General features: G+C 39.7%; 1 protein-coding gene across 1 annotated transcript in view; it reads left to right on the forward strand.

Moving 5' to 3' along the window:
• The first annotated feature begins 255 nt into the window (after nucleotides 1-255).
• The window catches only part of LOC138046318 (ankyrin and armadillo repeat-containing protein-like), a 20,514-nt gene continuing 8,169 nt past the window's right edge, over nucleotides 256-12,600 (forward strand). The window contains exons 1-5 of the mRNA XM_068892984.1: nucleotides 256-3,288; nucleotides 6,703-6,858; nucleotides 10,322-10,616; nucleotides 11,615-11,852; nucleotides 12,296-12,445. Of these exons, the coding sequence (XP_068749085.1) occupies nucleotides 798-3,288; nucleotides 6,703-6,858; nucleotides 10,322-10,616; nucleotides 11,615-11,852; nucleotides 12,296-12,445 (3,330 nt within the window). The 5' untranslated portion in view covers nucleotides 256-797. The remainder of the gene's footprint in view (nucleotides 3,289-6,702; nucleotides 6,859-10,321; nucleotides 10,617-11,614; nucleotides 11,853-12,295; nucleotides 12,446-12,600) is intronic.

The raw sequence follows: 12,600 nt of genomic DNA on the forward strand, positions 1-12,600 counted from the left end.
GCATTGTAAAGAAAAAACATATCGCACTTCATATCGCAACTCACAGTCTGTCTCAGCTACAATAGACTATCTTTTTGATTCCCGTTTGTGACGACACAGATAACTGTTTCGTCAGTTTACGAATGTCACACGCGCATGCGCGCGCGCCAACCACCGTTATTCGCCATTTTCTTCCATTTTTTGAATTTTAGAGATGCATTAATATGTTTCTGGAACGATTTAACTCTGTACATTATACAAGGCAGGCAAGGCGTCAATGCCGGAAAGGAACGGAAATTCAGTTGGCAAGTAGCAAAATGAGACTGATCTCAAAAATGCTTGCCACATTTCTCTGCAGCTCAATCCCGTATTCTCTCTGCGATCTGTTGCCATCGAATGATGGATCATGTACAGCTGCGCGCATTATATTCGTCATAAAAAAAGATGAAATTTTACGAGAGAACTGAAGGGTCAAGTCTTGGTCCCAGTTTTTTTCGTTACACACGGTCAGTTTGCATCGGTTGCCAAGGTGAAATGGTAATGAGGAAAATTCAGACAGGTGGATCTTACCAAAGGTTGTTTCCTTCCAGTGCACGTTTCGTTGTTATGGTAAGTTGGGATCTTTGATTCACGTTTCAAACATGGCGAAGTATAAGCACCTGAACACGTAATCTTGTAACCCTAAAAGAATTAAAGTCAAAACTCAACACCGTCGAAATTTCTTGGATGGAAAACATGCACACGAAACTGAAATCACGGAGAACTTGAGGTTTTTGCGTATTAATTAAGAGTCTGCAGGTCATTCAGTTCGTTCGAAAATGGCGTCTATTAGTTCGAGCATATCTTCAAGTCGGCGTGATCATCGAACATCCAGCTCGTCAGAGATTATGGCGTCCATGACTGCCTCGCGAGATGCTGCAACATATTTTGACAAAATCGAACGCTATGAGCTGCAAGAAACGCTAGCTTACACCTCTTTTGACTGGCTGCTTTCAACTGAAGACACAAGAATTTTGGTTGAACCACCACGAGGTTTGATTGCTGGAATTCAAATCCCCAGTAGTTTCAACAATTGCTTGTTATTAATTCCCAAAGAAGAAGGAATCGATCCACTGGAGCTGCGAGAAATGCATCAGATCGTTCGCGAACTCGTCACCGGCATCTTTATTTTAAATCAAACGCCTTCGATCACTTTAGAAGCTAATTTTGACTGTAGCACCTCGTGTCAAATTCCACCGGCATATTTCGATACCAGGATTGGTCAGGTACTTTCTGAAGTTGACTACATGATGAAAAGTTTGTGGCATGGGGCTTACTTTTCGAAGGATAAAAGGAAAAAATTCGCGGAACGCTGGAGGCAAGCAGTTAATTTCAACTCCACCACAGGAGAACCAGAAACTCGACGAAGCTTGCAACTTGTGTGGACTGAGGCAGGAATTTTAGACTTGGCTAAAGATCCTGAACTGGCTGAAATCTATGATTCACTGCCAGATGAGAAAAAGGATGACCCAGTTGCTATGGAAGAGAGGAGGAACTTCATGAGACATGTTGATGAGCTGGCACTGAAACTTACTTTTTTTCAAAACACAGTTAATCAACATCAAAACATGTTTTTGATTGACGCTAACTATCATCTTTCAAGTGTTGTGAAATCAGACAAAATTGATCTTCAAACTTATGAAAAGCTTCAGCGTCGGTTGACTGCACATCAGGAATTTATCAGGAATGCCTTACTGTTGAAGCCTGCAATAAAGCGACAATTGTGTCTTCTCAAGTTCATCAGTTTTATGGTACCATTCCTAGTTGCAATCAAGAAGCGATGTAAAGTCCCTGATGTCAATAAACTTCTCCCACAATACACTTTTGAAGAGCGTAAGACAGAACGGGAATTCCCGCCGCTGATCTTACGGCATGATTTCAAATGCAAAAACTTTGATCATTCCGAGAAGTACTTTCACCTTCACGGTGGTATTTCATTTGTGCGGGAAACTCCTGGAACTCAGGAAATTTCTCCAGTGATTGTTATTGAGGGTGAAAATCTGGAATATGTGGCAACTGATGCATACAACAAAATCATGAGTTCTGATTCAGTGATGTTGGAAAGTTATCCCATGACACCTGTAGAGATTGACGGCAAGAGTTACTTTGTGTTAAACATTCATCTTGAGACTTACTACCCTGTGTCACCAAAACATCCCTTGTGGATTCATGCACATTATGATGAAATTGTGAAGCTCAAACCCAAGAGGCTTCCAGTGCACGAACTTCAAATCCATGAACAGTTCAAAAAGAGATATGGATACCAAAGAACTGTTAAACTAAAGCAGATTCCTGCAGGGCTGCAAGCTAGTGCTCAAAGGGGGCTAGTTTCAATTTTTCATACCATGACACGGAGGTTACCTCCTGTGCGTTTGACAACTCAAGACTCCTCTGGTCTCTCGCTGATTCATCATGCAGCCATGTTTAACAGGCCACAAATTATCACCATCCTGGTGGTCATGGGTTTTGATGTAAATGTACGACGTTACAATAATGTATCCTCTCAAGGTGTAAGTCCACTGCATCTTGCTGCTCGATGCGGAGCCTTGGACAGTCTTGTTTGCTTAGTGACTTATAAAGCTGATGTCATGATGTTTGACAGTCAGGGCTGGGTGCCTGTACATTATGCTGCATTTTTCAATCATGTGGATTGCCTCCTACATTTGATACACCATGAACCTAAGCTGATGGAGCTGAAATCAACTGATCATTTGCAGTCTACACCAATTCTCTTGGCAGCTTCTAGTGGCGCTCTTGATGCGGTGAAATGTCTTATTGAGAAGGGTGTACAGTACACGTCCATTGATAAAGAAGGCAATGGTGTGGTTCATCTTGCTGCTCTTCATTTCCACACCAACACTCTTGAATATTTCATCAGTTGGAACAACATTGATGTACCTGTGTGGGACCTTCTGGTTGGTATGCTGAAGTCAGATGACTTTAAGAGAAAACACAGTGCTGTTAGATGTCTTGAAGTGCTCTCCTTAGCTGCAGAAAACAATTGGAAGTCAATTCTGTGGGCAGGGGGTGTTCCGGCTCTTGTTAATCTTCTGAGAACAGATAATGTTGAGCTCCAGTCACTGGCAGCTTCAGTCTTGTGTAACATTGGCTCTCACGCTGAGGTTAGAGCTGAAGTGTCTAAAGCTGATGCAACTCCTGTGGTCATTAGCCTGCTGAGTTCACCGTTGCCTATGATCCATTCAAGGGTTGCTGTCATTCTTGGTGACTTGGCATGCATTGATTTGAACCAAGCAAAGATTGCAGAGGAAGGTAAGATATGAATTTATTTTATAAAAACCAATGAAATACCAAGTGAGCTTTCACAGAAAAACATATCTTCACACGTGAAGATAACATATTATTTTCACATGTGAAAAGATCACTGTTGCTATGCTTGCATATGAAAATTGCACCTTTCGATGCCCTTGGTGAAATAATTTAGTATTCCTGAACTTTGGTGATAAAGCGTATATTTCGGAAGATGTTTCCTTGTAATATTACCACCTGAGGTCACTCGCAGGACTGCTATTGCATTAATGGTGGGTTGAGATGAAAGTTCAGTCTTTGTCAATTGATTCTGATGTGGAATTGCGACCGTGGGAACATTTTATCTTTATTTATTTATTTATTTATTAAACTTCGCCTTTTAAATTAACTATTAACAAAACATGACGACGTAAACAAAAAATAAGCAAATACTGGGTAAGGCAGGGTGACCACAACAGCTGACGCCAATAGGCCACTTAGGAAAATACCATAATACTCTTTGTTCGTCCCCCCAAATTTTGCATAAGCATTGTTTTTGTTTTCTCTTGGGACCATTGTAAGTCCCAAGAGAAACTTAGAAACAATGCTTATGCAAAATTTGGTGGGACAAACAAAGAGTATTATGGTATTTTCCAAAGTGGCCTATCACTGTGGGCCATTTATCCAGGAATATTTTACTTAAATTGGTGGCTCCTGAGAATGTAGTCTCCAGCCTTGGGATTTTATTATACCGTTGACAACCGAGAAATTGAGAAATGGCTCAAGTTGCGTCTGATCTGGAAAATAACCACACAGCTACCCACAATGGCAATAAGGTTAGGCTTTTTAATTGAGAATTTTTTTCATATCATTATCTTCTTAAGTTTCTTATCGGGATTCCCATACAAATCCTTATATTTTTGTCAGCCATGCTCACACTGGGCTTGGGGTGCCTCACGGTATTTCATTGGTATTTACATAATAAACAGAATATTACATGGCCACTTTGAGATATGAAATTTCAGTCTTTTCTCGTGTTGAAAAAATTAATATTTCATGAGTGAGCTGTGCTCACTCGTGAAATATTTTTCAAACTCTAAGAGAAATTTCGTATCTCCACGCGGCCATGCAATATCCTCTATATTAATTAATTATACAATCATGTACGTGTAGTTAAAGTGCACCTAAACTTACGGTAAATATTTTTCATCAGCAATATTAATCTCCCCAGCAAAAGCAAACATGTTTTAACAAGAAGTCGCTTTTTATCTGCCATGCAAGATCCGCAAAGTTAACAAAACTACATGTAGCAGCAATTTGGACTCATGCATGACCGTCATGTGAGAGGCATGTACGTGTAGGTGTATTCTTGATTTTACGTCACAAACTAGCTGCTTTGCAATTTATGCACTAAACTTTTTGAAAACAGGAAAGCAAAGCAGTTTGTGATGTAAAATTGAGAATAGATCCATGCTCACATCGCAGTTGTGGGTCCAAGTTACTGCTTGTTCTGCCAAGTTTAAGTGACTTGCACAGCACAGAGAAAGCAAAATTCTAGGTAACAATACTGACATACATGTATGTTTGCTTTGGATGGGGAGATTCTGCTTTTCACATGTGACAATTTTATTTTTTAGTTCAATGGACTGATAAACAAGTAAAATTTATCTCTAGTCAGTAGTCTGGCAAGTCTGTTGGAATGTATAAGGTTGATAATGGATTACTCTGAGGCAAGAGATAATAATATTATTTCAAAACAAAATTGCAAGATGAGCATAAACAAAGTGTCAACGGGCATGAAGAAAGTTAAAATCTAAGCATAGTGTTTTGCAGCTGTACACTTTATTTGACGGCATGTTGGGCTCCCATTGAGCAAGCAATCTTTACAGTGAGTGGGAGCAAGTTGAAACTCAAATTTACTGCATTCAGTGCGATTTAGATGGTGCAATTTTTGTTTACGACTCTTGCATACACTCATGACTTTCGACCATTCACACAAGTATGACACATGAATGTCTATTGTAAGGGTGTTTTTAAGGTCTAAACTACATGATGTGATTTGTGGTGAAGTCATGGGGTACTGTATTTCTATATAAACTTAAATTTATATAGTGCCAAAATTATAAAAATAATATTCTAAGGCGGTTTACAATACATAATTAAAATTAGTAAATTATATCCCAGACGAATTAAGGACAAAATATTCATAAACTATATGCTAACTTAAAAAGGTATGTCTTTAACTTTGATTTACATGTACATGTAAAAATAGTAACATTCGGACTGGATCGAAGTTCAAGAGGCAATTTGTTCCAGAGTAATGGCCCAGAATGCCAGAAGGTCAGGTAGTTTTGGGCACAGTGAGAAGTCCGCAGTCACAAGAGTGTTGGCGATAAGCTGAAATGGACTGGGGTAGCAGTAGTTCTTTAGTATATTTTGGAGCTTGATTATTAACAGCTTTGTAGACTAGAAGCAGGAGTTTGAACTGCACAAAATAAGCAACTGGAAGTCAACAAAATGTGATCAAATTTAGGTATCCCAAAAATTAATCGAGGAGCTGCATTAAGTACTTTCTGAAGACGATCAGTTTGGTATTTAGGAATACCAAAGAGGAGAGGCTAGGGTTGCAGTAATCTAAAGGCGAAGTCACTAATGCATGAACAATTGTTTTTGTTAACTCAGGATTGAGGAATTTTGTACTTGGTATTTGTACTTGGTGAAACACTGGGCGTTTATTAAATTTTGAGCGCATTGTGAAAATTGTGAAGAAAGAGCTGCAAAATATGGCCACGTCAAACTTAGAAGCATCTTCATACGGAAAAATGAATTTCCAAGCTAGGTGCGTAGGCTGGTTTAGATTACCGAGTTCTAACGTGTACTGTCTTGTTTTTTTCTTACAATCCTCAAATAAACACTGCATTCTTCTGATTGGGTGCACTGTCGAATTTTTCAAAGTCAGCGTTTATTGGTACTTTTCCTTCCATCTGTGGCATTTATTCAAGGGTGGTGTTTAATCGACTGAGTAAAATAGGGTAAGCTTCTTTCTACTAATCACCCTGGCCCCTGGCTAGGCCTTAAGGGTACAATGTAGGTTGGTTTCAAGACTTTTTTCCGTGGAGAAAGGAGTCACTGTGATACAACTTGTATCTCTTATATGTACATGTAAATGATACAATATGGTGTCGACTAGGTGCTGAAGAAATTATGTGTTTTGTTTATGCTTTGTCAGTAAGGGAATGATGGAGCTAAAATCCTATGTTAAAAACCCTTTGATACATGTAGCTGGAACATCTTCACAATCTCAGCAATACATTGTTTCTGTAGTATTACTGAGGGACTCGAAGAGGATCATTGAATTTGTCATCAGAAATCATGGATTTTTTAAATGAATGACAAAAATACTAATAATTATTTTCTTGTGTGATTGATAAACCTCAGGTGGAATTGAGCCTCTCGTTTGCTTGCTGGACTCCAAGCTAGAGCATGTCCTTGTGAACTGTGTCAATGCACTGAGGGTGTTGTGTGATGGTAACCATGACAACCAGACAGCTATAGCTAAGAGTGGAGCAGTTGACATCCTAACGGAACTGTTGAGTAAGTACTGGTAATAATCCGTCAGTCTTAGAACCTGTAAACATCTTATTACAATGATACTCGGCAACAGAAATATCTCATTTCTGATTGGTCAATGATAAATGCACAAATAAGCTCTTGAGTGCATGTATATTATAATTTAATTTGTTCAAAAAACGTGTGAGCTTTCTCATGTAAATTTCATTTTTTATGATCACTTATGATGTTTTGAAACTTCAATCTTGAATTGCACTTTCCTACTTCTCGTGGAATTTTGAGAACTTTTACATTGCAACACGCCTCACCGTGGCCACCCAATAAACTTTCACATTCAACAATTACGTCTAAGTATGTCAACTCAATTACCCATGCAACGGTGTTCAACTTACAACTGTGCAGATTTTGCAAGGAGGCGTGACTGTCAATTAAATTCACATACTGTATCCTGATTGGCGGACAATTTGTAAACAACTTCGTTAGGTGTCCACTGTAAGGCACGTAGCACTAAAAGCATCACTTGCGCCCATATGAAAGTCATGAAGTGTTTTTAGTTTGGCAGTATGGTGTACTGTTATGTAATTTAATTGGTAGTGAACCTTATTGACATGTAAGATTTTACACTATAAAAGTAAAATATGGCAGTTACATGTAGTAATACCGGTACATAAATTTATTAAGGAAAAGTTGGTTGAGCAACTAAGTACCGTGTGGAAGGTCTCGCATTCGAATGGCAGGTGGAACTCTCACTCACTGTTTGAAGAGAGTAAGGGTAGGGTACAGAAACCGTGTCCAGTGGACTGGTCATGTTCTGGACAGTGGCATCCTTCTTTTTCCCATTCAGTGATTGTAAACGGCTCCACAAATTGTACTTCTGAAATGCCCAGACAGTGGTGGGTCGTAAAATAAAATAAATGTAAATGTGCATCACTTCACTTTAAAACGCTACACGACCTTACTGCACCTTTACCCTCAAAATTCAGTAGACTAAAAGTGATAAGTAACATGTACAGTACCTGTACAAGATATTGGCTTTTTTTGCGAGAGTGAAAGTTATGTAACATGATGTAACTTTCTTCAATAGATCATTTTCGAATTCTCACAGCTGGACTGGATCTAGCATGAAATGGAAGCTAATGTAGGCAAATTAATTTGCATTTGAAAAGATTTGCTTGCATTAGCCTCCATTTCATGCTAGATCCAGTCCAACCGTGAGAATTCGAAAATGGTCTATTATATAATTGTATCCATTGGAAACTCAAAAAAAGTCTTAGCTCCAGATGGGATTTGAACCCACAATCCTCCATAATCTAGTCCGATGCTGTAACCACTGAGCTACCGGAGACTATGGTGAGCAAGGGTGAAATGTGAGTCTTGACTCAAACTGCATCATGCAGTTACAAACTCAAATAATGACTGACAGCATAGCTCATAACTCAAGGGCACCGAATGACGGTTTTCTCTCAAGTGCTTTTTAACGCTGTTCTCAGCTCTTCAGAATGTTTTTAAAGCTTTGTGGGTTCATTTTAGGCTGCGCTATAAAATTTTTATCTGTTTGGTTATTCTAGGGGAACTTGAAGCTTTTCAAATTTACTAGGGCATTTTGTCTACTTCACTGGCCCTTTTTCGGTACTCACAGGACATTTTTATAAATCTCGAAAGAAGCAGGTATTAACTTTTTCAGATCACGAAGGCCTTTGGAACAAATAATTGAACGAAATGTTCCGTTGGGTGTCCCTGATAATTGCATTGCGCAGTCACCTTTATTTAAGCATATCTGAAATGAGCCAACCAACCACCCAAGTGAATATAATTTATAATTCTCACATTCGCTCTTTATATTATTATATCAGAAACCCATAAGGGTTGAAACGTGTAACGGCCCCTTGTGTGCTGGGAAACAAGCTTCTGAATATTCACTTTGCTAAGTACCATATTTGGAACAACAAGAGCGAGGGGTTTCCAAATATGGTACTTAGCACTGAAACATTCAACCAATCAGTTCGCACTGAATATTCGGAAGCTGTGAACGCGCGTTACACGTTTCAACCCTTATGGGTTTCTGATTATATATAATTAATATAAATGGAAAAAACTATATATATAATTATATGAATAATACATGTAGTTATTATTGTTACGTAGATATTTCTCATATTCGCTCACTTGAGAACTTTCTTCAAAGACCTGAATGACAGTTTTGTCTGAAAAAAAAAAAGAATTTCTCATGCATTCCTGTCATTAAGTGGTTCCACCAATGGCAAAGCTCCTCTGGTCCACTACCAACCACTGAGAACCCATGATTCTTCAATTCGCTCTTGCGAAAAGCGAACACTCCAAACACCTGTTCACAAATCCTTCTTGACGTGTCTTTATTAATTTAGCTTTATCAACTCATTGATAAAGCCAAATTTTTAACGTTTCACTCCCCACCGAGACAGCACCACAGTTTATTTAGAACCGAAGTCCATCATTCTGTCCAAAATAGAATTAGGGAGCTTTTAAGCAACGACAACGGCGACGGCAACGAGAACGTCATCTCAAAATATATATTCGCGTTATTTTAATCGCCTCGTGACTATTTCAACGTTTTTAATATGTCAGAGGTGTGGTAGTTCCTCAAAAATGACACTGGTAGGAACGGCGCTTAATTTAGGGGAGGAAATGAAAGTTAATACTCAAGTGCTGACGTTGTTCATTAAACCTCAAATTTGGCTATTTCACGTTGTAGTTTTGCTGACGACGGCAATGAAATGGGCAAAAGTGAAAAACGCACGTGCAGGGCGTGCATTTTAAGCTATTGTTTTTGCCTACTAAATATGCAAATTTGTGACGTTCTCGTTGCCGTCGCCGTTGTCGTTGCTTAAGCTCCCTATTGTGACTTGATTGGAGGGCAAAGCCAGCTCTTAACAATACTAGGCGTAACCATGAATTGATTTTGAAGTTGGAATCACTAGACGAGGCGAGATGACATGAAGACGATGCATTATGTAAATAACTTTTATCGAAAGTATTCATGTGTGAGGCTTGTGGAATGTGTCGTAAAATGGAAAGGTTGTAGTAAAAAGGTGATTACGTCACTAAACTAAATTTTAGAAAATCTCGAAATTTTTGAAATTGTCTGAGAGATTATTATTAAAAAATGGACATTCCTTGCTGCAAATCAGCGTGTTGGTGCAAATTGACTCGATACAAACAACCATGAGGTACGCGATCGTCATTTGGGCATATGACGTATCAAAGCCGAGATGCGCATGTACGTATGACCTCTTTAGCTTGTACATTTTGTTTTCCCATTTCAGAACACGTGATGTTACTCTAGGGAAAACTTTCTTTCAAATGTCGTCCTATGCACGTGAATATGTACGCAGAACTTATGAAAAAACAAAAGGAAAATTCGCTTGAGATCATCACGTGGTTTGAAATGGGAAAACAAAACGTACAAGCTAAAGAGGTCTATTATTATTCTCTTCAACTACATCTTTAGGTGCCAAATCAAAAAATCTTCAGGCAAATACTGCAGCTTGTTTGAGCTCTCTGGCCAAAGGTCATCGAGGAAACCAAGACCTGATCGTTGCTTGTGGAGCTGTCAAGCCTCTGGTCGTATTGACCAAGAGCACCAAGACCCTGTGCCAAGTGAAGGCAGCTGGTGCTCTGGAGTCCCTCGCCACAAACAATCCGGAGGCGCAGAAAGAGATTGATGCAGCAGATGCACAGAGACCCCTCATAAGGCTGTTGAAGATGTGGGCTGTTGAGGGGACTCTGATGGGGGACTCTGATGGGTGAGATACTGAGATGCTGGTCGCCTTACCTAGTGGTGAAATTTATGTATTTTGACATGAATTAAGACTGTTAACGGTGCGGCATACATTTTCTGCCATCTATGCGTAGTTGTTGCTTTGGATTTGCGGGGAAAGAGGAGATGATTGTATCGTGTTTTAATAAGTATCAAACTACTTTATCATACCTGTCATATTTACAGATTTGTTTGATTCTGTTATTCTAAACCTAAGATGTTGAAAGAATTATTTCTTTTGTTCAGACTAGTATGGGCTGTGCAGTAGTCTGTGAATTAACAAAGCTGCCCATGTTTCAGGGGTTGGACTCTCACAGTTAACTCTTCTCTCCCAAGCACTCTATTACTTTAGCACCTTAGTACTATGTTGGCTTCTTGTGTTCGTGCTTGTTCTTTCTTCCGTGGCTCGTCACTATAATTTCGCCTCTTAATTCGTGCTCTTTCTTGCTCTCTCTCTCTCTCTCTCTTTTTGTCACTGATAATTCGCCTGTTTTCTCGTGGTCACAGTCACTTTAACCATCGCTTACCCGTCCCGTGCTTACTAATTTTTTTTTTCTTTCTCTCTTTCTCTTTCTCTTTCTCGACTGCGTCTCGGGTTTGCATAACTGTCGAGAATTCTCCCAACTTCCCCGAATGTTTAGATGAGGCTATGGAAACACGGAAAACGTCACGGTCCTCTATTGCTTAAGCAGTGTCAAGAGCAGTACGTTGATCATGCAACTTCCCGCCAAAAACACGCGGGTGACAGCCCATGTAACTTCCCTCCAAAAAACGCGTGTTCTAGCAGTGCGACATTTCGGGCTTACATGAAAAGTTGAAGGTATGCACGGACGGTCGTACGATGACGTCATAACTAAAACCAAAATTTCCCGCATAGATGGGTTACCATAATTATTTTCTTAACCATGGAACTCCGCTATAAAAATTATTAGTAGCGTGAAGAGCATATTCCTCGACTCGAGCTTTCTTCCTTTCAGGCGCCAGTGCACTGTGGGCCTTAGCTGGCGTTACACGGCATCAACAGCAGCGGATCGCCAGCATGATTGGAATAAATATACTTGTGGATATGCTTATGTTGAAGTCAGAGACTTTGCAATATACTGCAGGGATGGCAATCATTGCTTTGACTACAGAGAACATGGAAAATCAGAACCGTATTGTGGCGGGAGGCGGAGTGCAGCCGTTGGTACGATTGCTGAGGTCACAAAAGACCTCTGAAAAGGTACGTTAAACGAATAAGCTGTGCACTCTTAAAATCACGGCAGTCAAATCATCTGTTTGGCATTGCAAGACTGTGTGCATCGGTGACAGCATTCCCTTTCAACCAATCTTGCTCGAGATGTTTCCTATGACTCAACGATATAATTATGTGGGCTGAGTTTGTTGGTTCTCCACTTTGCTTTAAGAGGTTTTTTCTCCAAATACCCTGGTTCCCGTCTCATCTTACACTAACGTATGATTTAATTTTCGTTTTATAAGATTTGAAGCTAGACTAAACCCTAACCCCGAGTCAAAACATTCAATCAAAACATCAAAACAAAATACCGTGGAAAGCAAGTGATCTTTTAAATGCGAATGTTCTCCGAGGAAGACCACCCTGCCGGCGTCTTTGAAACCGGCTTGGTATCCCATAGCCTTGTTAATTTGAGTTTTTTTCATTGTCAGGTTCTGTTGATGGTGATTCGTGTTCTTGGTATTCTTTGTGTTGGCGTGGCTCATCAGTCAAACAAATCGACTCAGTTGGAGATAGCAAACGCTGAAGCACTTGTCTCACTGGTACAACTTCTTCGTACATCTAGAATGTCGCTCATCCAGGTAAGTCGGTTTTTTTGCTTTTTGTTATTGTTTTTTTTTTTGGGTGGGCGGGGGGAGGGTAGTTCGCGTACAGCTAAACATTCAGTTGTTGGGATTTGAGTCTCTCACGACTCAAGAGTTCGCATTTTAATCTCTCAGGGGTGCTCAACTTTTTC

The sequence above is a fragment of the Montipora capricornis genome, chromosome 1 (assembly GCF_036669925.1).
Source record: "Montipora capricornis isolate CH-2021 chromosome 1, ASM3666992v2, whole genome shotgun sequence".
Lineage (NCBI taxonomy): Eukaryota > Metazoa > Cnidaria > Anthozoa > Scleractinia > Acroporidae > Montipora > Montipora capricornis.